The sequence below is a fragment of the Bos javanicus genome, chromosome 6 (genome assembly GCF_032452875.1).
Source record: "Bos javanicus breed banteng chromosome 6, ARS-OSU_banteng_1.0, whole genome shotgun sequence".
In the NCBI taxonomy this organism is placed as follows: Eukaryota; Metazoa; Chordata; class Mammalia; order Artiodactyla; family Bovidae; genus Bos; species Bos javanicus.
In genome coordinates this window covers 57315828-57341718 of record NC_083873.1, presented here as the reverse complement: position 1 = coordinate 57341718, position 25891 = coordinate 57315828, and the positions used below count along the sequence as shown (strand labels likewise).

The 25891-nt window shown below is 42.4% G+C and overlaps 1 protein-coding gene across 4 annotated transcripts in view; it reads left to right on the top strand.

The window, feature by feature from the left end:
- RELL1 (RELT like 1) overlaps nt 1-25891 on the top strand; it is a 96146-nt gene that overhangs the window by 16334 nt on the left and 53921 nt on the right. For all 4 annotated transcript variants that reach the window (XR_009736960.1, XR_009736959.1, XM_061419888.1 and 1 more), the window contains exon 2: nt 23631-23855. Coding sequence is in view for 2 of the 4 variants with exons in the window: in XM_061419888.1 (XP_061275872.1) it covers nt 23631-23855 (225 nt within the window). In the remaining 2 variants the exon portion in view is untranslated. The remainder of the gene's footprint in view (nt 1-23630; nt 23856-25891) is intronic.

Sequence of the window (25891 nt, the reverse complement as noted above, 5' to 3'; positions counted from 1 at the left end):
CTAGGCAGGTGATCACACCTCTGTGGTTATCTAGGTCATTGAGATCTTTTTGTATAGTTCTTCTGTGTATACTTATCACCTCTTCTTAATATCTTCTGCTTCTATTAGGTCCAAACTGGTTCTGTCATTTATTGTGCCCATCTTTGCATGAAATGTTCCCTTGGTATCTCTACTTTTCTTGAAGAGATCTCTAGTCTTTCCCATTCTATTATTTTCCTCTATTTCTTTGCATTGTTCATTTAGGAAAGCTTTCTTTTATCTCCTTGCTATTCTTTGGAACTCTGCCCAGATGGGTATATCTTTCCTTTTTACCTTTGCCTTTTGCATCTCTTCTTTTCTTAGTTATCTGTAAGGTTTCTTCAGACAACCGTTTTGCCTTTTTGCATTTCTTTTCCTTGGGGATGGTTTTGATCACCACCTCCTGTACAGTGTTACAAACCTCTGTCCATAGTTCTTCAGGCACTCTGTCTATCAGAGCTTTTCCCTTGAATCTATTTGTCCCTTCCAGTGTATAATCGTAAGGGATTTGATTTAGGTCATACCTGAATGGCCTAGTGGCTTTCCCTACTTTTTTCAATTTAAACCTGAATTTGGCAATAAGGAAATCATGATCTGAGCCACAGTCAGTTCCTGGTATTGTTTTTGCTGACTGTATAGAGCTTCTCCATCTTCAGCTGCAAAGAATATAATCAGTCTGATTTTGGTGTTGACCATTTGGTTATGTAATGTGTAGAGTCTTCTCTTGTGTTGTTGGAAGAGGATGTTTGCTATGACCAATGCGTTCTCTTGGCAAAACTCTATTAGCCTTTGCCCTGCTTCATTTTGTACTCCAGGGCCAAACTGGCTTGTTATTCCATGCATCTCTTGATTTCCTACTTTTGCATTCTAGTCCCCTGTGATGAAAAGGACATCTTTTTTGGTGTTAGTCTAGAAGGTCTTCTTGCTGCTGCTTCGTGTCCGACTCTGTGCGGACCCCATGGACTGCAGCTTACCAGGCTTCTCTGTCCATGGGATTCTCCAGGCAAGAACACTGGGGGTGGGTTGCCATTTCCTTCTCCAAAGAAGGTCTTGTAGGTCTCCATAAAACCATTTAACTTCAGATTCTTTGGCATTACTGATTGGGGCATAGACTTGGATTAGTGTGATATTGCAGAGAAGGCAATGGCACCCCACTCCAGTACTCTTGCCTGGAAAGTCCCATGGATGGAGGAGTCTGGTAGGCTGCGGTCCATGGGGTCGCTGAGAGTCAGACACGACTGAGTGACTTTACTTTCACTTTTCACTTTCATGCATTGGAGAAGGAAATGGCAACCCACTTCAGTGTTCTTGCCTGGAGAATCCCAGGGACAGGGGAGCCTGGTGGGCTGCCGTCTATGGGGTTGCACAGAGTCAAACATGACTGAAGTGACTTAGCAGCAGCAGCAGTGTGATATTGAATGGTTTGCCTTGGAAATGAACAGAGATCATTCTGTTGTTTTTGAGATTATACCCAAGTACTGCATTTCGGTTAAATTGGTAGATGCTATTTGCAGTTGGTGTCTGAAATGGGTGCGGTCCTTGTGGGACTGAGCCCTTAAACCTGTGGGGTTTGTACTAACTCCAGGGAGCTGTTGTCAGAATGAACTGACTTGCAGGACATCCAGTTGGTGATGGAGAATTGGCTGTTGGGAAATGAAATAGTCGTCTTTCCTATTGGGAAACATCAGTTCATAATATTAATACTATTGTGGCTGTAATAATCTCTTTGAAATTATGGTTGTTTACTATTTAAAGACTGAAAAAGCTTTAAAAAAAGTATAGTGGGGGTTCCCCGCTGGCTCAATGGTTAAGAATCCACCTGCCAGTGCAGGAGTCACAGGTTCAGTCCCTGATCTAGAAAGATCCCCCATGCTGCGGAGCAACTAAGCTTGTGGGCCATGACTATTGAGCCTGTGCTCTAGAGCCTGGGAGCTGCAATTACTGAGCCCTTGTGCCACAAATGCTGAAGCCTGTGTGCTCTAGAACCCTCGCTCCACAGGAAGAAAAGCCACCACAATGGGAAGCCAGTGCACTGCCAGGAAGGGTAGTCCCCATTCATCACAACCAGAGAAAAGCCGGCACAGCAAGGAAGACCCAGCACAGCCGAAAATAAGGAAAAAGAAAAACTGATTTAAAAAAAGTATATTGGGAAAGAAAAAAAATTATCAGGCCCATGCCATATTATTTATGTATTTACATTGTGTTTTATAGTGTAATAAAAGTAGAAGTTACACCACTCTGTGGTTTCTGTTGAATCTTCTCTCCTAAGGTGTAGACCAAAGATTGCATAGCATTTTCTCTGCCTTCAGTCAGTGGGGATATCTAGTATGTAAATATTTATGGACTGCAGTTATAGGTCATCTCCTTACTAAGGAATTTTCAGTATTTTGGTTTACCTCTACAGCATTACTATTACTATTTGGATAAGCCACATGAAGTTACCAGTCTTCCACTGTTTTTGATCTACAGTGACAACAGTTTCATAGGGTTCAACTTAATAGGAATGAAGGTTCTTTACTAACTTTCTACTTGCAGTAGAAAAAAAAAAGCCAACAACTGTAGTGACTGTCATCAGGACCTTTTAAAAAATGTTAAAAGTCAAAAAAGAAAAAAAATACTCCCAAATTCCACCAACAAAAGATACAAAATAATAAAAAGAAAAAAATAACCTATAATCTCACTACTCATAGATAACGAATGTAAACAGTTTGGTATTTTTTTTCTTTCAATAAAAACTGAGATCATGTTAGCTCAAAATACTACTTTATGTTTATTCCTTCACTTAATGTTTTTCATTAACAATTGCGATCATTTTGGGCAAAGGGATATGGCAAATCTGATCCCTTAAGGCGAATAGTTCCTATTGTTTTAAAAGTCAAAGGGAAGTTTAGAAATTTCAATAAGTAATCAGCAGTTTCAACAGTGTTCAATGCAGATCAGATGGCTTTTTTGATTTGCTTCTTATAAATCATAGCAGGAATTTTTTTAAAATTAGTACCTAATGTCAAGAAAATAGATAAATTGACCAGGAGACAATACAACTTAAATGTACCTTCTCTTCCCGATAGGTGATTCACCATTTTCTCACTGTCGGTTTATTACTGAATTGGATGAGTAATGATTACCCATAGATTTTTCTACTCAAGACTCTAACTCACCATAGAGATGAGCAATGGATAATCCCATTTTGTGGAACTTTACTGAATATTAAAACTGTTAACTCTCACAAGCAATAGAGCAGAGTTTGGGGCTCTGGAGACAGGCTGCCTGGATTAAAAACTCACCTCTGCTACTTGCTAGCTATGTGACTTGGTTTAAGTTATTTGACCTTTCTGTGCTGTAGTTTTCATATCTGGAAGATGGAGTTGAAAACGTTAGTGCCTATCTCATAGGATTATTGTAAGGGTTAAGCAAGTTCATACCTGTGAAGTGCTTGGTCTAGTAATTATACAATACTAGTGTTTTGTAATTATACAAAGCACTGATACTATGCATCAGTATGTGACTATTATTTTTATAATTTTTCTCTGTGTCTAACCTTTGCTACAGTTTCCAGAGTTATTTGAGTTCAGGCTGCTGCTGCTGCTAAGTCGCTTCAGTTGTGTCCGACTCTGTGTGACCCCATAGACCGCAGCCCACCAGGCTCCCATCCCTGGGATTCTCCAGCCAAGAATACTGGAGTGGGTGGCCATTTCCTTGTCCAATGCATGAGAGTGAAAAGTGAAAGTGAAGTTGCTCAGTCGTGTCCGACTCTTTGACGTTCATTTCTTCCCCTTCAAAACCAGGCTTTCTATATCTAGGGTTTTCTAATTTCATTTGTTTAATCTTGACTCTGTTTGCCTTTTCTGAAGTGGTCTAGGATAGAAAATACCCTAGTTCCTTTTCCCTTTGCTCTAACAGCCCCAGGGGAGACTTTGCGTCAAAGGACTCGTGACTTCCCTGCAGGGACTGGACCGTGACCTTCCACATATACCACCTCTGCTCGCCAGTTCCCATATTCCCAGAAGGCTGGCCACATGCCTGTCTAGCAAGAACACTGCCTGACCTAACCTGTGACTAATTGGAAAAACCCTGTGTTTAGGACTCCTGTAGTTTTCTGTTTAATCGTTACCTGTTTCCTGTTCCTGGAAGGAAGAGAAGTTGGACTGATGTCAGAGTTTTGGGAGCTGAAGATGGGCCCTGAGAGCGCCTCCTAGGGCGGCTGCTTCCTCACTTTCAGGTCGTAAGGTGTTGCTCTGTTCCCCAAACTTAACACTGCCCTCCAGTCGGGCTCATGTTCTTTAGTTTCAGTTTCCTGTTTCTTGGCTTTGTGTTTCCAGCTGAGCTGGGAACTTTGTGAGGATAGCAGCGCTTACACTTATTACCACTGATAATAAACAGCACCGCAATGCTGGATAATGTTTTGTTGTTGTTCAGTCTCATAGTCATGTCCAACTCTTTGCGACCCCATGGGCTGCAGCGTGCCAGGCATCCCTGTCTTTCCCTGTCTCTTGGGGTTTGTTCAAACTCATGTCCATTGAGTTGGTGATGCCATCCAACTAGCTCATCCTCTGTCATCCCCTTCTCCTCCTACCCTCAGTCTTTCCCAGCATCAGGGTCTTTTCCAAAGAGTCGGCTTTTCACATCTGGTGGCCAAAGTTTTGGAGCGTCAGCTTCAGCACCAGTCCTTCCAGTGAATGTTCAGGGTTGATTTCCTTGAACTGGTTTGATAACGTTTACTGAGCACTTACTCTGTGCAAAGACCTCTCCTAAACCCGAGTTCATTTCATTTCCTGTTCAGAAACCATTCTGTTATTATCTGCATTTTAGAGGTGAGGAAACTGAGGTACTGGGAAGTTAATAGACTTGCCTGGGGTCTGACAGCCAGGAAGCAAGTTGAATGAACACAGTGCAGCCAAGAAAAAACTTGCTTTTGCTTTGCCTCCTTTCTTTCCGGGAGCAGCTTTGGTTGAGAGCTCCTGCTGTGCTTGCAGCAGACCTTGGTTCAAATCCTGGCCATGCCCCAGATGAGTGACTTTGACTTCAATACTTTGTTCTTTAATGCCTACATTTCTGAAATGGGTTTCATTGTAACACCTAAGAGTCCTGAAGATTAAAAAAAAAGAAATGCAAGTAAAGATGCCAGGCTCATATGTAAGTACTCGGTGAAGGTTTGCTGCTGTTAGCGGTTGGTGATAGAGTGGTGGAGCATCCCAGAGGCCCTGGAAGAGGGATGGTGAACCCCCAACGCACCCCCTGAAAATCTGCCCGTATCTTCCTCTCTCTCTGTAGGGCTGGGTGCCGGGCAGCCTTCCCTCCTGAAGCCCTTGCTTACTAGCACCAGCCAGCTCAGCAACACCCTTTACTTTCCCACGTGGTTAGTAAGTGTTGTCTTCTGCGCAGTGGAAATTACTTGGCTGGACTCCCACCCTGGCAGGGGCTGGTTGTACCCAGAAACCCAGGGACCTACTTCCTGGAAGCCTGGTCCTCTGAGTCAGCGCCCTCTCTGTGGAGCCCCAGGGAATCACTGGTTCCTAAGGAAACCCCTTCCTCCCCGGGTCCCTCTCTTGCAGTGTCTGCCAGTAACAGGCCATCCTGGCCTCTCTTCCCATTTGGTGGTTTTGTCCTGGCACTTGCAGGTTAGCTTCCTCCCATATTTTGAATAATTCCTGACCTAGTCCCTGCTTGGCCACTGGTGAGGAGTGTGCAGGAACAGATTGTTGGAGATCAGGCCCCTGTGGAAAGAGGGCAGTGCCTTTGTGAGGGTGTGTCAGCTCCACCCCTTGACAGGACATGGCAGTGTGGAATGTGATCGAGTCTGGTGAAAATGCAGTGGAGGGCCAGTTCCCCTGCACTGGGTTTGGGTACCTACTGCTGTTTGTGGGCCTTCCTTTGAATGTTTGCTAATGGGAAACTTCTGTTGATTTTGAAGAATACAGGAGCTTGCTGGTATATGTATACCTTTTGGAAAGGGCTTACCTAATAAATAAGTGGGTAAAGCTGCAGGGTGGATCAGTCATCCAAGCTTTGACAAGAACCTATTTATATATGTTTTTAAAAGCTGTCAGTATTTGGCAAATGCAGACACAAGTACATTAGTAATTCTGTTCCATCAAATAGCATCTTAATAAAACTGCTGGTCCAGTTACAGTGAAAGGGGATGCTTGCTCAGTAATTGAGGACCCCGTCTGGGAGGATGGAATCTGCTTTCAAGATTCCCAGGTTCTATGTGGCAAATGTTTAAGGTGCTGCCAACTGGGCTGGGAAGATCCCCTGGGGTCGGGCATGGCAGTCCACTCCAGTATTCTTGCCTGGAGAATCCCATGGGCGAGGTGCCTGGTGGGCTACTGTCCATGGGGTTGCAAAGAGTTGGACACAACTAGCGACTAAGCATAGCACAGCAGAACTGTGTTCCAGGAATTGTGGTGGGGTTAGGCGTTCAACAAAAGGACCTTTTTCCTACTACGTGGTGAAATAGGCATGTTTGACTTAAACTGGGCTTTTCCTGTGAATTCTGTCACCTCTGTTGGCTTTCTTAACATTGGCTACTGTATGCCCAACCATGTGTTTATAGGAAAGTGGTTGGAGAGGCTGTTATAGGCTCTGAGTGTTGGTTTTTCTACTTGGCTTATTTCTCTGCCTCTCCCCAGTGATGTCATGTTACACCACTGATTTATTTGCAAAGTGAGAATCTCATCCACCCTTTTGTTTACCTCCTTGGGATTAGAGGTTTCAGATAAAACAATGAAAAAATAGTGTCATCTGCGTGGAAACTTTTATATCCTATACAATGTCTCTAGCTAGTTATATGTATGATTGAAGATTCTTTGTCCTTTTCTATTTTTCTTTCCTTCTTTTCTTCTTTCTTTCTTCTTGATTTTTAGATGCCATGCAGTGAACATTGTTAGCACAAATTATGTTTGTGATGGCTATAGAATTGCTTCTAAGTAAAATAGTTTGTGAGTAACAATGTGAAAATGTACACTGTGAACAAGATGCTTTTCAATAGATAGGAACAAGTCTCCCTTTTATTTTCATAATAGAATAGTTAAGGAGGAATCAGATAGAGTTCTGCTATAGAGTGATCTTTTGCTTTTTTGTAGTTAAAATTAATACTGGGACATTTTAAGCTGCTGAGAATTAAAAAAAAAAAGTCAATACAAATTTCATACTTCTTTCGTTGACTTTAATCCTTTTTCATGAAGACAATTTTTACACTTAACAAGATGCATGCAGATTCCAGTGTTTATCACACATAATAGGGTCATTTGAAGAGAAGCAGCTTTAGGGCATTTGTGTGGATGAATATGGACATAGGTCTCAGCCCAGCTCTCTGGTCAATTATGTGCCACTTAGGTAAAGCTGAAAACCAATCTCCATTCTTCCAGACACTGTTAAACAATGTGGCTAAAAGTAAGTGTGGGGCCTTGGGATCACATGGCCTGGCTCAAATCCTGTCCCACCATACATTAGGACTTGTTATTGAACCCCATGTATATTGAACCCCTGTGGACCTCATCTGCACATGTGGGCAATGAGATAACCTACCTTACGGATGTTGTGGAAATGAAATGGAATTGTGTATGAAGCATCTGTTGATAGAACACTTCCTGGAGCACTGCAGACACCAGGTAAATGCTGCCGTATGGTTACCTTCTTATAGCAATTCATTCTTTATAACACGCCACCTTTAGAAAAGAATCTGAAGTGAATACTAAATTCCTTAAGTCCCATTGTTTTGCAGTCATATCAAGAATGTCTTTAAATAAATTACACTTCTTTCTTGAGTGGATATAATTTACAATTAAAAAATAATTTTATTTATTTAGTTTTGGATGTGCTGGGTCCTCACTGATGCATGGGCTCTTCTCTAGTTGCAGTGAGCAGAGGATACTCTTCCTTGCGGTGCCCAGGCTTCTCATTGTGGTGGCTTCTCTTGTTGAGGAGCACAGACTCTAGGGCATTCAGGCTTCAGTAGTTGTGGCTCTTGGGCTCCAGAGCACAGGCTCAGTAGTTGGGGTGCACAGCCTTAGTTGCTCCATGGCATATAGGATCTTCCCAGGTCAGGGATCAAACCTGTGTCCCCTGCATTGGCAGCTGGATTCTTTACCACTGAGTCACCAGGGAAGCCCCATAGTTTATGATTTGAAAGGCATAGAAAGGTCTACAAAGTCTCATTCCACTCCTGTCCTCTAGCCACCCAGCCCATTTTCAAGAGACTGACAGTGCTAGGGTAACTAAAGACTTAAAAAACTCCACAAATGGACAACCATAAAAATAGCAAAAGAAAGAGAAGAGGAAAGGGTAAGAGAACAGGAGAAGAGGAGGGGGGATTCAGCTGCGGTCCAAACTGCTGAGCTCTCCTGGGCCCCACAGCACCTTGGGCATTACCCTCATTTACACTCCTCTCTCAGCATTCAGAAAACTAAGATCATGGCATCCGTCCCCATCACTTCATGGCAAATAGATGGGAAAACCATGAAACAGTGACAGACTTTATTTTATTGGGCTCTAAAATGACTGCACATGGTGACTGCAGCCACAAAATTAAAAGACGCTTGCTCCTTGGAAGAAAAGCTAAGACAATCCTAGACAGTGTATTAAAGAGCAGAGACATTATTTTGCCAACAAAGGTCCATATAGTCAGAGCTATGGTTTTTCCAGTAGTCATGTATGGATATGAGGCTTGGACCATAATGAAGGCTGAATGCTGAAGAATTGATGCTTTTGAAATGTGGTATTGGAGAAGGCTCTTGAGAGTCCTTTGGACTGCAAGGAGATCCAACCAGTCAATCCTAAAGGATCAGTATAGTTCACTCACTCAGTCATGTCTGACTCTTTGTGACCCCATGGACTGCAGCACGCCAGGCCTCCCTGTCCATCATCAACTCCTGGAGTTTACTCAAACTCATATCCGTTGAGTTGGTGATGCCATCCAGCTATCTCATCCTCTGTTGTCCTGTTTTCCTCCTGCCTTCAATCTTTCCCACATCAGGGTCTTTTCCAATGAGTCAGGTTTTCGCATCAGGTGGCCAAATTATTGGAGTTTCAGCTTCAACATCAGTCCTTCCAACAAACACCCAGGACTGATCTCCTTTAGAATGGACTGGTTGGATCTCCCTGCAGTCCAAGGGACTCTCAAGAAACTTCTCCAACACCACAGTTCAAAAGCATCAATTCTTCATCATTCAGCTTTCTTTACAGTCCAACTCTCACATCCATACATGCCTACTAGAACAACCACAGCTTTGACTAGACAAACCTTTGTTGGCAAAGTGATGTCTCTGTTTTTTAATATGCTCTCTAGGTTGGTCATAGCTTTTCTTCCAAGGAGCAAGTGTCTTTTAATTTCATGGCTGCAGTGACCATCTGCAGTGATTTTGGAGCCAAAAAAATAAAGTCTGACACTGTTTCCACTGTTTCCCCATCTATTTGCCATGAAGTGATGGGACCAGGTGCCATGATCTTAGTTTTCTGAATGTTGAGCTTTAAGCCAACTTTTTCACTCTCCACTTTCACTTTCATCAAGAGGTTCTTTAGTTCTTCTTCACTTTCTGCCATAAGGGTGGTGTCATCTGCATATCTGAGGTTATTAATATTTCTCCTGGCAATCTTGATTCCAGCTTGTGCTTCCTCCAGCCCAGCATTTCTCATGACGTACTCTGCATATAAGTTAAATAAGCAGGGTGACAATATACAGCCTTGACGTTCTCCTTTTCCTATTTGGAACCAGTCTGTTGCTCCATGTTCAGTTCTAACTGTTGCTTCCTCACCTGCATACAGGTTTCTCAAGAGGCAGGTCAGGTGGTTTGGTATTCCCACCTCTTTAAGAATTTTCCACAGTTTGTGGTGATGCATACAGTCAAAGGCTTTGGCATAGTCAATAAAGCAGAAGTAGATGTTTTTCTGGAACTCTCTTGCTTTTATGATTATCCAACGGATGTCGGCAATTTGATCTCTGGTTCCTCTGCCTTTTCTAAAACCAGCTTGAACATCTGGAGGTTCACAGTTCAATCACTGTTGAAGCCTGGCTTGGAGAATTTTGAGCATTACTTTGCTAGCTTGTGCTGCTATGTAGCTTCAGTCGTGTCTGACTCTGTGCAACCCCATAAATGGCAGCCCACCAGGCTCCACCATCCCTGGGATTCTCCAGGCAAGAACACTGAAGTGGGTTGCCATTTCCTTCTCCAATGCATGAAAGTGAAAAGTGAAAGTGCAGTCGCATGTGAGATGAGTGCAATTGTGCGGTAGTTTGAGCATTCTTTGGCATTGCCTTTCTTTGGGATTGGAATGAAAACTGACCTTTTCCAGTCCTATGGCCACTGCTGAGTTTTCCAAATTTGCTGACATATTGAGTGCACCACTTTCACAGCATCATCTTTTAGGATTTGAAATAGCTCAACTGGAATTCCATCACCTCCACTAGCTTTGTTCGTAGTGATGCTTCCTAAGGCCCACTTGACTTCACATTTCAAGAAGTCTGGCTCTAGGTGAGTGATCACACCATCGTGATCATCTGGGTCGTCAAGATCCCTTTTGTACAATTCCTCTGCGTATTCTTACCACCTCTTAATATCTTCTGCTTCTGTTAGGTCCATACCATTTCTGTCCTTTACTGAGCCCATCTTTGCCTGAAATGATCCCTTGGTATCTCTAATTTTCTTGAAGAGATCTCTAGTCTTTCCCATTCTATTGTTCTCCTCTATTTCTTTGCATTGATCACTGAGGAAGGCTTTCTCATCTCTGCTTGCTATTCTTTGTAACTCTGCATTCAAATGGGTATGTCTTTCCTTTACTCCTTTACTTTTCACATCTCTTCTTTTCACAGCTATTTTTAAGGCCTCCTCAGACAGCTTTTTTGCCTTTCTTTTTCTTGGGATGTCCTAAAGGAAATCAGTCCTAAATATTCATTGGAAGGACTGATGCTGAAGCTGAAGCTCCTGTACTTTGGCCACCTGATGTGGAGAGCCAACTCACTGGAAAAGACCTTGATGCTGGGAAAAACTGAAGGCAGAAAAAGGGGATGACAGAAGATGAGATGGTTGGATGGCATCATTAGCACAGTGGTTACAAGTCTGAGCAAGTGCCAGGAGATGGTGAAGGACAGGGAAGCCTGGCATGCTGCAGTCCATGGGGTGGCAAAGAGTGAGACATGACCGAGCGACTGAACAACAACACCCCTCTCAGAGCACCCCATGATGTGCCCACCCCTTGGGCTCCCCTCAGAGCTCCTCAGCCTTTTCTGTCTTAGAGGCATGGTGGGTGGCTTCCTGGCCTGTGTCCCAGTGTAGACACTGGCAAGCTGACTTTACCCCATGGGGTGAGCTCAGGTTAGATGAACCTTCTGTGTTGTCTGAATGTAAACCTTTGAGATATTCTGGAAGATTTGAGAAGAATCTAGAAGTTGAGCTCCTTGGCTTCTCAAAACACCTGTGTCCTAAACTGAATCCCTTCCCAAGGAGTAGCTATGAGGCTGTAGTTGTTTTCTGTGTTCAGTCTTTTGGTGCCCTTGAAGAGTTGTGTTTGGTCAGAAAGTTCTGTGGCCTTAAGAAATCACTTTAAATAGTAAATCTGAGACAGTTGTGGAGAATGCTAGGAACTTTTACTCTGCAGAGTTCATTTTCCCATTCTAGTTTAAATGGAAACCTGGAATGGCAAATATTTACAGTTTCCGGCATTATTTTTAGTATTTTTGTATCTTTATATTGACGTCACCCCAGTTTCAGTCCTTTGTTCTGGTTGCTACCTGGGGTTCAAGAGTAATTCAGTTTTGTCCTCCCAACCTCCTGCTTGTCAAGAATGTTTATTTCCTTTTTGTCCAGCCAAATTCAGTTTTTCTTTTGAAACCTAATATAAAGTCTTTTTTCTTCTTGGATCCACACTAATTATACTTCCCTTCTCACCTCCTGTGGTATTTATACAAAGAAACTGTGGCTTAAGGAAGGGTTATGCTCCAGACATTCCATTTTGAGTAATTGGAAAGTACGCTAGAAATTGAAATGCATTTTCCCATTAAAAATAATAATTAGGCTCCCACAAAGGCTATTTAAAAAGTGACAACATAGGACTTAGAGAACTTTATTATTACAGAGAAGGTGAAAAGTAAAGTGGACTGCTGTGTGAACCACTTGGATTCAACATTTTACCATATTCACTTGCTCACCCTATCTGTCCACCCGTCCATCCATCCATTTACCTACTTTTTTTGGCTGAACTCTTGGAAATCAAGTTGTATTCAGTGTTGCATTTCACCTACATCCCTCTGCTATCATTTTGTAGGACTGAGGACTTCCTTCCGCATAACCACAACACCATCATCACAGCTAAGAAAATAATTCAAGTCTGTAATACTGTTTAATCCATTTTCCTGTTGTCCTCAAAATAGCCTTTATTGCTGTTTTAAAATTTTTATTGTTTAGAATCTGGAACCAGACTGCCATCAGGTTTACAAACCTCATTTTGTCCTATTATTTCTAACAAAAGCTCTTTGAAGCCACATTTAGCCAAGTGCTGGGGGAGGCGAGGAGCTTTCCTCGTGAGCTTTCCTGGTATGTTGCATTCTCGGGTGCTCCTCTCCCATGCTTAACGCCTGTCTCTGGATCCTGGGTGCTCCTGCTACCCTGAGCCCTGCATTTTAGCATCCTCCAGGGTGCAGCTGGGGCTTCCCTGGTAGCTCAGATGGTAAAGAATCCACCTGTAATGCAGGAGACCCCGGTTCGATTCCTGGGTCGAGAAGATCCCCTGGAGAAGGGATAGAAGATATTCTCCAAGAAGAGTATCCACTCCAATATTCTTGACTGGAGAATCCCATGGACAGAGGAGCCTGGTGGGCTACAGTCCATGGGGTCACAGAGAGTCAGACACGACTGAGCGACTAAGCATAGCACAGGGTGCAGCTGGTCTCTCACGGGTATGAGCAGAAACCTCAGAGACAGCTGCATTTTTCAAGGGACCTCTTAGCCAAACGCTCATGTCAATCAGGGGTTCACAACCAGACATTGCTGATTTATGCATGTTTTTCTGAGGAAGGCTTTCTGGGCCTCCATCTGTTCCTATAGTGGTTTTTGCTGTCCAGAATCAAGTACAGCAGAAACCAACACAACATTGTAAAGCAATTGTCCTCCAATTAAAAATAAAAAAGTAAAATTGAAAAAGAGAATCTTCCAGTATCAGGATAGCATTTCAGGCAATTCAATAAGGTAAAGGTAACTGTACTTTGTATTGGGAGGGCTTTTGTGTCATGGGTGAGTGATCTCTGAGCAAGTGGGTCCTGTCTGGGTCTCCCCTTCCTGTCTTGTCACAGCTGTGGAGTGGGGGAGGGTGGGCTGTAGCAGCTGTCTATCTGGGAGGCGTTTGGAAACTGGTAGCTGCCTGAAGTTTCACTACAAAGTTTAGGACTTATTTATATACTGAAGTTCATTGTTTTCCAATTTCCGTATAAGCTCATTTGTTCTCTTCATACATTTTAAGCTTTTAAGATTTGGGCAAATGTTGTGTCTCAGTCAGTGGTGCTGGGGGTGGGGTGGTATCTCTTAAGAGCTCCATGGCCTTGGTTATCTCTGTAGCCAAAAATAGAAATAATTGGGAATGATTTTATTTTGTAGAATTTGCTTTGCATTCTGCCCTTTCATTGTGTACATAATTGATTTAAACTGTGTTTAAACAATTAGCTTAATAAAGGAGGTTGTTTTTCAGGAGCTAATAGATCTTAGCTCAGCCAGAGCAGGATTGAGAGGCTGTGTGTGAGCTGGCTATGAGCACTATCCTGAGATGAGATCTGCTTGGCTTTTCCTCCAGGCTCTTACTAGTTTCCAACCATGTGACCCCGGGCAAGTGGCAGACCCTCCCCCACCTCCAGCTCCTCTCTCTAATGAATACCCACCTCATAGGACTGTGACCATCAAAAACCCTTGAGCCCTGTGGCCTAAGCCCCTTTGTGAGGTCTCATCAAGTATATTCATATTTGTGCAGCAGACTCGGTGGAGCAGAGGTTGTAAATAGCCTCATATCAGATCAAGTTCTGCTACCAGTGAGTTTGTCGGATTGAGTTTTGCTGTGAAATGAGGTATAAGACTTCTTATCTTTAGAATTTTGGGGATTTTGCCTTGTGGACACAGGAGGGTATGTTTTACCAACCCAGAGGGAATTGTGGATGGAGCTGAAGAAGGCTGAGTATGGAATGTCAAGAACCAAGGACATTGGCATCAGCACATAATATTCCAGTTGACCAAACTGAGGCACAGAGAAGTAATCACAGAGGCAGCCAGGGCAAAGCTGGAGGAAGAAAAACCCCTTTAGAGAAATGCAAATTTTGCCCTCCTAGTCAGTAATGTAGTCCAACAATAGACTTTTAGATCCTGTGATTTGAATGTTTTTGCTGGAAAAAAAAAAAAATAGGGTGTGTGAGTGTGTTTAAAAGCAACGTTCCAACCAAGCTGGGTAGGCTATCTATTTTCCAGCCAAGTCCTTTTCTCCCATCAGAGAGTTGTTGGGTAACCCAAGCTTCTGAGAACGTACCCCTTTCCTGATAGAACTGCTATCAGAACCATCAAAATGCTCTTGGCCCTGGCTGGAATGAAGCTGCTTGGGAGGAGTCATGAGGGCCTCCTTATCTGGAGTCTCAGGTTATCACCGTCTTCCCCAGTATTTTAGCAACCCTTGAGTTACGTCCACTGGGTTTGAGGAAGGCCATTTCTGTGCCATTGCTTCTCAACTCCTGTTACCATTGGGGTCAGTTGGAAACTTAAATATTACTTGGAAACTAGGCTAGAAAACTGCTTTTGATTTTGGGGGGTTGACTTTGAGCCCTTCCTCATACCTCTTCCTCAGTTTCTTGCTTTCGTTTGTGACTTTGTCAACAAGATCTTGGCAAAACTCAATACTAATGTGTCCTCAAAATAAAGTGAATTAAGACAACCTGGCTGGGTCTAGGAAAAACCCAAAGGATTTTGATAACCCCTGGCTTTTGTTGGACATGCCTTACTTGTGATGTTGTGGAAGGGAATCATGTTTATCAGTAAGAGCTGAGACCCTCCCTGTTTCGGTGGCTATTGGTGTGTGTGGAGGTTACTAAAGATACTAAAGGTGAGGTGATGGGCTTGTTTTGAAGAGGCTGAGGGACCTAAGCTTGTGGCCTGCAAAAGATGAGCTGTGATTTGGGAATTGGGTAGGAGCTCAGAGGTGGAGGACAGTTTCGGTTTTATACTTGTTCATCCAGGAAACTGCTCTGAGGTCTGGTAGTAGGCATTTTCAAAACATCCTACTTTCTGCTGTGCTAATTGGAACTCAGTTTTGAGATCTGGGGAGCCTTTGATCTCAGTTGTGAAATACGAGAGCAAACCAGCATTTAGCATTTTAACAAAGAGTTGGTAAATGACCTCCTCAGGTCAGGGAGGAGGAAGCAGCGTCCATGCAGGCAGGATCTAGACTGCCTGGCCTGAATCTAGGAGCTGCCATGCAGTAGCAACGTGACCTTGAGAAGACTGTGTGACCTTTCTGTGCTTCCTTTCCCCATTTGTAGCATGGGGAGAATGCCAGTAGCTGTGTCGGAAGTTTGCTTTGAAGAGTCAGTGCTTAGCTTAGTGGTGGCTTGTAAATGCTCCATAGTGTGATGGTGGTAGTTCTTGTTGGTAGTTAATAGAGGAGTAACAAACCTGTCTGAACTAGACTTCCAGCACTTCTAGAACTCTTACCAACCTCTTCCTTCCTCTGTTTTGCCCTACACTCCCTTCTGACCCTGATCCCTGGTGTCTGATCCCCTTGGGTCTCTTGTTTTTCTTTTCTGCTCCGGAGGCCCTCTCGCATGGGTTAGCCCAGTTGCAGGTTTGGGGTGCCCATCTCAGCTGTGCCCCGAATGCCTTTGCAGTCCTCTCCCATTCCTGCAGACTCTCCACTAAGCCTCACTGTCCCCACAGGCCCCTTATTCTTCCCTGGGGTCTCAACAGATGCCATCTCTTACCTTCAGAGACAGTGGAGGCTCCCAGGCATCTTTTCATTCGTGGACCTTCCGCCCACCCTAAAGGATCACTCATGGACCCCCTGCCTTTGGAGAACGAGGTGTCCTTTTACCTGTTCAAGTTTTTAATCCACCTCCTTCCTTCTTACGGAAATCATCTCCTCCAGTTCCTCAAGGTCATCACTTTACACACTGTCTCAGACTCTCCTTTTTGCTCCTTTTCTGCCTGTAAAGAAATACTCTGCTTTCAGTCATTTTAAAAAAATTCCAGGGAATTCCTTGGCAGTCCAGTGGTTAGGACCCCACGCTTTTACTGCTGGGGACTGGCCCAACCCTAGGTTGGGAAACTTAAGATCCCATGTGCCACACAATGCAGCCGGAAAAAAAAAAGAATTCAAAAAGGCAAATAAAAATTTCTTCCCGTTATGCTGAAGGTGAACTCCCTTACTCTTAATGCTCATATGGAGCTTCTAGAAAGAGCAAACTGAGCTGTTTCTGCTCCTCAGCCCAGGGAATCTAGTCTTTCCTTCTGGTCTATGAAAAACCGCTCCCTCCAAGGCCACAAAGATCTCCCACTGAATGGTTTTTCTTTCCTTGTTTATTTTATTTATTTTTTCATTTTATGTATGATGTATGTATGTGTTTTAGGATTTTAAGTTTACTTCAAGAGACTATGGAGAAAGAGGTAGCAAAGCACAACAAGGGGATAGTTAAAAAAATATTCCAAGTTGCTCCCTAAGTCAGCAATTGAAGAGTTTCCATGTGTTCTTATGTGAACTTCTACGTGGCCCAATTTGTCTTGAGTTTTTCTCAATTCTCTTTCAAAAGATTCTTCTTAGGGTGTTTCTTTTTTCTTTTTATTTATTTCTTTTTATTTTTTTTTTTACTGTGCTAAGAACACTTAAAATGAGAATTATCCTCTTAACAAATTTTTAAGTGCACAATGCAGTATTGTTAACTAAGGGCACAATGCTGTACAGCAAATATCTGGAATTTATTCATCTTGCATAACTGAAACTTCATCCCCATTGAATAGCAGCTACCCATTTCTCCCTGCCCCTGGCTCCTGGAAACCACCATTCTGCTCTCTTTCTGTGAATTTGACTATTTTAGATAATCTCATGGAAGTGGAATCATGCAGTAATTGTCCTTCTGTGACTGGCTTATTTCACTTGGCCTCATGTCTTCTGAGAGTCCCTTGGACAGCAAGGAGATCAAACTAGTCAATCTTAAAGGAAATCAACCCTGAATATTGATTGGAAGGACTGGTGCTGAAGCTGAAGCTCCAATACTTTGGCCACCTGATGAGAAGAACTGACTCATTTGAAAAGACCCTGATGCTGGGAAAGATTGAAGGCAGGAAGAGAAGGGGACAACACAGGATGAGATGGTTGGATGGCATCACTGACTTAGTGGACATGAATTTGAGCAAACTCCAGGAGATGGTGACGGACAGGGAAGCTTGGTGTGCTGCAGTCTGTGGGGTTGCAAAGAGTCGGACACGAGTTGGTGACTGAACAACAGCAACAACAATGACAACAATGTCTTCCAGGTCCATTTTTGTTGTCCTTTATGGTGAGATTTCCTCCTTTTTAAAAAAGCTGAATGGGATCTGATTCATGTCACATACATGTCACATTTCTTTATCTGCTCAAAGATCAGAACATTTGTTCCCTTGGCTGCGAACAGTGTGGCAGTGCAGAAGATCCTATTTCAGTTCTTCTGGATAGACACCCAGAAATGGGGTTGCTGGATCATGTGGTAGTTCTATTCTTGTCTGTTTTTTTTTTTTTTTTAGAAACCTCTATACTATTTTCCATAGTGGCTGCACCATTTTACATTTCCTTCCTATTTTAGTTGCTCTCTCCTGAAGCATCTCACCTAGCTGACTGCTCATTCTTTCTGGAAACTCCTTCTTCTGTGTTCCAAGCTAGAGTCCTGACTTCTCTTCCTAGTTCCTCATGGAGTATATCCAGTTGCTCAGTGGGTATTTCCATTTGAAGGTCCCCTGCTTATTTACCTCTATCACTACATGTTCAAAAACATATAGTTCTCCTTGCAAGTACATTAGCATATATACTAATCTATGCTGCTGCTGCTAAATCATTTCAGTCGTGTCCGACTCTGTGTGACCCCATAGACGGCAGCCCACCAGGCTCCCCGTCCCTGGGATTCTCCAGGCAAGAACATTGCAGTGGGTTGCCATTTCCTTCTCCAATGCATGAAAGTGAAAAGGGAAAGTCAAGTCGCTCAGACGTGTGCGACTGTTTGCGACCCCATGGACTGCGGCCCACCAGGCTCCTCTGTCCATGGGATTTTCCAGGCAAGAGTACTGGAGTGGGGTGCCATTGCCTTCTCTGCTAATCTATGCTAGGTACCCTGTAACCAAACACCACACACTGGGTGACGTAAAAAGGAGAAATTCAATGTCTTATTGTTCTGGAGGCTGGAACTCCAAGACGAGGGTCAGCAGGGTTGCTCTTTCTGAGGGCTGTGAGGGTCTGTCTGTTCCATGTTTCTGTTATAGATTCTGGTGGTTTGCTGGCAGTCTCTGGTGTTCCTTGGCTTCTCCAAAGCATCACTCGAATCTCTATCTTCATGTCATGTTTTTGCCTCCAGATTTCCTTTTTTTTTGTAAAGGACAACAGCCACATGGGACTAGGGTCCACGCTAAAGAGTTCATTTTAACTTGATTACCTTTGTAAAAAGACCCTGTATCCTAATATGGTCACGTTCTCAGGTACTTGGGGTTAGGACTTCCCACATATGTATTGCTGCTGCTGCTGCTGCTAAGTCTCTTCAGTCGTGTCCGACTCTGTGCGACCCCATAGACGGCAGCCTACCAGGCTCCCCCATCCATGGGATTTTCCAGGCAAGAGTACTGGAGTGGGTTGCCATTGCCTTCTCCACATATGTATTGAGGGTGAGGCAAAATTCAACCCATAGCGCCATTCAAACTTGATTTTTTTTCCCAGATATTTTTCATCTCAGTGAATGGCACCAGTGTTCACCATGTTATTCATGCAGATGCCTGGGCATCATCCTTATCAACTCACTTGCACTTCTGTTAACTTAGGGTCCAGAGCTTACAGAATTTAGAGGCACAATTTTGAAATAGGAACCATAGGATCCAACAGGTTTACAAAGGGATCGGTGATCCATGACTCTCAAATGGCTCACAACCTCTGCTCTATATCTTTTTTTTTTTTCTTTAAAGTGTCTATCACCTTGGTACATATATATATGTAAGAATTTTTAAAAATTACAGAAAAGCATAAAAATATAATTAATAATTAACCTATTATTCAATTACGCAGAATCACTTACCATTTTGGTTATTTCTTCATGTAGTTTATACCTTCATGTACTTTATTTATTTATTTATTTTTTACTAGTTTGATCCTACAGTATGTATGGTTTTTGAATCCATCTTTTAAAATTCATTATTAGATAATAACTATGTCCCCATATCTTCACAAAATCTTCATGAATAGTTTTAAATGGTGCATATTATTCCGTCAAATGGACAGACAATGGTTGACTCAGATATTTTATTATTATCCCATTGTCAAACATGCAGTTGTTGCTGTTTTTGACTTTTTATAATGTTACAACAACCTTTGCTATTAATTTAGACTCAGTTTTTTTCAGAATTTAAATATGAGTCAGGTAAGGATGAAGACAAAAGATGGACGTGGTGTCTCTAAGCAGATTATTAGTGTAAATTGAAGAAACAATTAAGCCTACCTAAGTTAACCAGTATCTTAGGCATTAATTGTGAATAGTTGATTTGTGATTTAAAAGTTATTCTTAAATTGCTGAGGTAGATAACAGGGATTCTCCAGTCAACATTTTGCTCTTTAGTGATTCTTTGTAGTCTATAACAGGGCTGTACAATATAACTTCTTGTTGTTCACTGGTTCGGTCGCCTCTGACTCTTTGTGACCCCATAAACTGCAGCAGGCCAGGCTTCCCTATCCTTCCCATCTCCTGGAGTTTGCTTGAACTCACATCCATTGAGTCAGTGATGCCGTCTAATCATCTCATCCTCTGTCACCGCTTTCTCCTCTTGCCCTCAATCTTTCCCAGCATCAGGGTCCTTTCCATTGAGTCAGCTCTTCACATCAGGTGGCCAAAGTATTGGAGCTTCAGCTTCAGCATCAGTCCTTCCAGTGAATATTCAGGGTTGATTTCCTTTAGGATTGACTGGTTTGATCTCCTTGCTGTCCAAGGGACTCAAAGAATTTTCTCCAGCACCACACTTCAAAAGCATCAATTCTTCAGTGCTCAGCCTTCTTTATGGTCCAACTCTCACATCCATACATGACTACTGGAAAGACCATAGCTTTGACTGTATGTACCTTTGTTGGCAAAGTGATGTCTCTGGTTTTTAATAGGCTCTCTAGGTTTGTCATAGCTTTTCTTCCAAGAAGCAAGCGTCTTTGAATTTTGTGGCTGCAGTCACCATACGCAGTGATTTTGGAGCCCAAGAAAATAAAATCTGCTACTGTTCCCACTTTTTCCCCATTTTTTGTCATGGAGTGATGGGAATAGATGCCATGATCTTAGTTTTTTGAATGTTGAGCTTTCAGCCAACTTTTTACTCTCCTCTTTTACCTTTATCAAGAGGCTCTTGGGATGACGGAAATGTTCTTTATCTGACCTCTCTAATATGGACCAGTTAGCCACATATGACTGTTGAGCACTTGAAATGTGGTTAGTCCACCTAAGGAACTGAATTTTAAATTTTATCTATTTTTAATTGACTTAAATTTAAATTGCTGTTTGTGGTTAGTGATTACTGTATTGGATAGTGCAGTTCTATCAAGATAATAACTAAACTCTTCTATGTGCTGTGCTTAGTCGCTCAGTCATGTCTGACTCTCTGCAACTCCATGGAATGTAGCCCAACAGGCTCCTCTGTCCATGGGGATTCTCTAGGCAAGAATACTGGAGTGGGTTGCCATGCCCTCCTCCAGGGGATCTTCCCAACCCAGGGATCGAACCCAGGTTTTCTGCATTGCAAGCGGATTCTTTACCAACTGAGCACAGGGAAGCCCAAGAGAAAACACTTTTATAGTGCTTATCTTTTCCTAAATACTCTAAGTGCTTTACACATTAATGTGTGTAATCCTCACAGTGAATTTAACAAATAGTCTTCCAGTTACTTTGCTATATAAAAAATTGCCACAAAACTTAGTGGCTTAAAACAATGACTGCCAAAGAATTTGGGGCCACATTTTGAAACCATTGTAGAGAGGTACAATCATTTTGATTCCATTTTACAGATGAGAAAATTGAGCACAGAGCAGTTAAAAAACTTATTCAAGGTGACATGCCTAGTTAGTGGCCAAGCAATTATTTATGCTAGGCAGTCTGACCTTTTAGCTACAGCGCATCTCTGTAATTCATGTTTCACTAATTTAGAGTCGTATCTTCCTCGGCTTTTTCCATGGTGTGGTAATTATGAGATTAAATGACTGACACCTGTCTGTAAATCACAAACTGTGAATTCATAGTATTTTCAAGGGTTTCCTAGAGGTCAAGTTAATGATGAATACACATTCTTAACCACCTGATTCGGGAGGAGCTGCCTGGCTTCAAGTCTGAGCCCCCTGCTTTCATTCCTGTTTCTGCTGCTTCCTAAACAGAATTTATCGCTTCCAGCTTGAAACTGACCATGATTCTGAGTAAAACTCTTTCAGTCTTAACATGTTGCCTGCTTTAGCTATTCCTGTTGCATGGAATATGTTTTTAAAAAGGAATTAATAAATAAAATGCTTAGAATTACTAAGGGAGTTAAATATTTCTGGTTTTACTGAAATTAAGTCTTGATGTTAAACCCTAATTTGGATGATATGTTTGCATATATTTAGGGAAGTGTGTATGTGTACTCTTTTTTATTCATTCATCCGTTTAATTATATTCTTGGGAGAGAAATGAGAATGAATATGTAGCTTATCCCCAGATTCTAGAGGTTTCATGATAATATAAAGAATGCCACCTTTTACAAAACCTGAGAAACCAGCAGTTTCCTTTCATGGGCAGAGATAATGGTTATTTCCATCTGAAAGTGAGGGAGCCCTTTGTCCTGTGGTCTCTGTTTGATATTGTTTGCTGCAGTGATGAAATGTGGTCATTTCACACCTGGTATTTGTCCTCATGTGATCATTTTTTCCCCACCAAAATACTCTCGAGAGAGTTTGTAGTTAAATGCATCTAGATTCCCAGTTTCTGGGTTTCTTAAGCAATATGTGTAAATCTCTGTGATGCAGAAAACCTCATTGTATCACTTCAGAATCTGAGTACCCCAAATAACGAGACTTCATTTCAGTCAAACCCCACATTTTCCTTTAGTCTTCATCCTTCCTGACCCCCTCCTTTGTGTGATAACTCCCTTTTCATCTTGTGTGTGTGAATTGATACTTTGCTGATTTTCCACACAGTTGGCTCTTTCTCCGTTATCTTAACTGGTAGAATCTTATATTGTATGAGCTGGGATGTTTCTCCCTCTCACTCCTTCATGGAGGTGACTCAGTTCCCTGTATATCCTGGCACACTCGTGGGCCCAGATATCCTGCTGCTTCTGGTGTAAGTCCATGTGGAACTTTGACGTGTCCAGAAGCAAATGGCTCCTTCTCCCCCGTAGATGCCCCCTTCCCAGCTGCACTGTTTCTGAAGTCATAAAATAGGTCCCCACTGTTCCTATTTCTTTTAGTGCCCCATGCATACCTTCTCCCAGTCTCTCATGCCTGCCCAGGTGTTTAGTGCCCGTTTCCAGTGCTACCCTACAGGCTCCAAGTTGGCACTGGGCATGCTGTCTTGTTTTCCACTCTCTATCCAGCTCCCAGCTGGTGCTTTTCATACAACAGTCATGCCATAAATGATAATTTGGGTTGGTGAGCAAATATGCAAATGCGCGTGCTTCCATTTTTATATGTGTGCCCCTAGGCCAAAACCTGATGCGTCCTGGATTTGTCTCTCTTTTTTCATGCACTAGATCAGTCAGTTTACTAAATCTTTCTGGGACATATGCTCCATGAGGACAAGGGTCTTTGTTTTGCTCAGTGGTAAGTTACAAATGCCTAAAACGATGCCTGCCATGTAGTTGAGCATTTGCTTTGCTGTAGAAATGGTTCTAGATGTTTTATGTGTGTTCATTTATTTCATCTTCATAACAAGCCTTGAGGGGTGGGTTGGGTACTGTTAGTATGTCTGTTCATCAGAAGCCAAGGCATGGAGATTAAGTCATTGTCCAGAGTCACACAGCTGCAAAGTGGTGGAGCTGGGACTTGACCCCAAGTCTCCTGAGTCTGTGCTTTTAACCGCTAAGGACTCTGCTATGATACCACCTAGTGATGGTGTGTGTACTCTATGTGCACCCTTTGCTGAAACTGTGCATTCACTCCACGATGTATAGATAATCTCACAGATGAAGAAGCAGAGGCTAGCTTGGAGAGCTTTAAAAAAAAAATTACCCCAAGGGGGCCCAGGTTATGAGTAGCAGGGTCAGGATAGGAACTCAAGCCCATGTGCCTGTCCTGCCGGACCCGCCAGCCTCTGCCTGACCTGTGGTTTTGGAAACAGGCTCACATTTAACAGGGACATTTCCCAAGGTTGTCAGATGTTCCTTGTCTCCAGTAGACATCTGATGCGGCTGTGTATGTTTCTTCCTCAGATCATAGTGGCAGCCACCCGTTACCCTCCAAAACCGAGACGACGCCCTCACCCACGAACAACAATGGGAATGGACACCCGGAATACATCGCATATGCCCTTGTCCCTGTGTTCTTCGTCATGGGTCTCTTTGGCGTCCTCATTTGCCACCTGCTTAAGAAGAAAGGCTATCGATGTACAACAGAAGCTGAGCAAGACGTTGAAGGAGAAAAGGTTGAAAAGATAGGTAAAAATCTGGATTATTTTTTTTTGTGGGCATGTGAGTGCAGACAATTTTTTAATAAGAAATGAGTCATGTATGTTTTCTGTCTCTGTAAAGCAAATGATCCATCTTTTTTTCATCAAAATATATTTGATGTAATAACATCATGTAAATTTAAAGTGTGCAACACGTTATTCTGGTGCATTTATATATTGTAATATGATTGCCCTTGTAGTGATGTTTAACACCTCTATCACGTAATTGTCAGTTGTTTTTAGGGTAGGAATCATTCAGTTCTAGTCTCTCTGTAAATTTGATAAGTATAGTACACAAAAGGCAGAGGAACAAGTGATCAAATTGCCAACATCTGTTGGATTATAACAAAAGAGAATTCCAGAAAAACATCTATTTCTTCTCATTGACTACTGATCAGTGGATCTTCTTTATCCATTCATTCTTTGATGGACATTAGGATATTTCCATATCTTGGCTAGTTTGAATAATTCTGCAGTAAACATGCTGCTGCTGCTAAGTTACTTCAGTAGTGTCCAACTCTGTGCCACCCCATAGACAGCAGCCCACCAGGCTTCCCCGTCACTGGGATTCTCCAGGCAAGAACACTGGGGTGGGTTGCCTTTTCCTTCTCCAATGCATGAAAGTGAAAAGTGAAAGTGAAGTCGCTCAGAAGTGTCTGACTCTAGCGACCACATGGACTGCAGCCTACCAGGCTCCCCGGTCCATGGGATTTTCTAGGCAAGAGTACTGGAGTGGGGTGTGCATATATCTTTCCACTTTGACTTCTTGTTTTCATTTCCTTTGGGTATATACCCAGAAATGGAATTGCTGGATCATATGATATATCTATTTTTAATTTTTTGAGGAACATCCATATTGTTTCCCATAGAAGCAGTTCCAATTTAAATTTCCACCAACTGTGCACAAGGGTTCCCTTTTCTCTACACCCTCACCAGCACTTTTACAAAATGATCCATCTTAAAGGCAGATGCTATGGTATAGCATCATTGTAAATATTACAGGAACCACACCTAGAGTTAGAAACTTTGCTTTCATTTATTAAATAACTACGAAGTAATTTACTCTTATTGACTTTGTGGCCTTGGGCAATTAATACGCTGTAAATCACCGCTATGTTTAATTTAACTTTAATTTTATTAATTTAATTAAAATTTTAATTTAAATGAGGACAATAATCTTTACCTTGTAAGAGTATTGTGAAATTAGACAGAAGATACATTTGGTGTTTGTCACAAATGGCACTCAGTATATATTAACCCTTGGGCTGTCCTGGCTCAGACGGTAAAGAATCCACCTGCGGTACTGGTAAACACAGGAGACTGGGACTGGATCCCTGGGTTGGGAAGATCCCCTGGAGAAGGGCGTGGCTACACACTCCAATATTCTTGCCTGGGAAATCCTGTGGACAGAGGAGCCTGTTGGGCTACAGTCCATAGGATCACAAAGAGTCAGACACGACTAAGCAACTAACACTTTCACTTTTTTCATATAGTAACCCTTACTGTTGCTGTTGAATTAGATTCTAATAAGAACAATAGGAAAACTGAATAGGTCTCACCATTTTTGTGCTGCTACTTTTGCTAGGGGAGTTAATCTTTAAAAATTGATTCGGTTGTACAAAAGTAATTGTGGTTTTGCATTGTTGAACTTTGCCATTTGATATTAGAATACTTTCTTCAACATCATTTTAATGTGTATGCTTTGTATTTTTTGATAATGAATTATTACTTGCTGCTTATTTTATATGTATTTTAGACTATGGAAATTATGTTAGACAGAAAATTTTCTTATTTGAGTTCAAAATGGGTCAGAAAGCAGCAGAGACAACTTGTAACATCAACAACGCATTTGGCCCGGGAACTGCTAATGAACGTACGGTGCAGTGGTGGTTCAAGAAATTTTGCAAAGGAGACGAGAGCCTTGAAGATGAAGAGCACAGTGGCCAGCAATCTGAAGTTGACAGCAACCAGTTGAGAAGATCTTTGAAGCTGATTCTCTTACAACTACAGGAGAAGTTGCTGAAG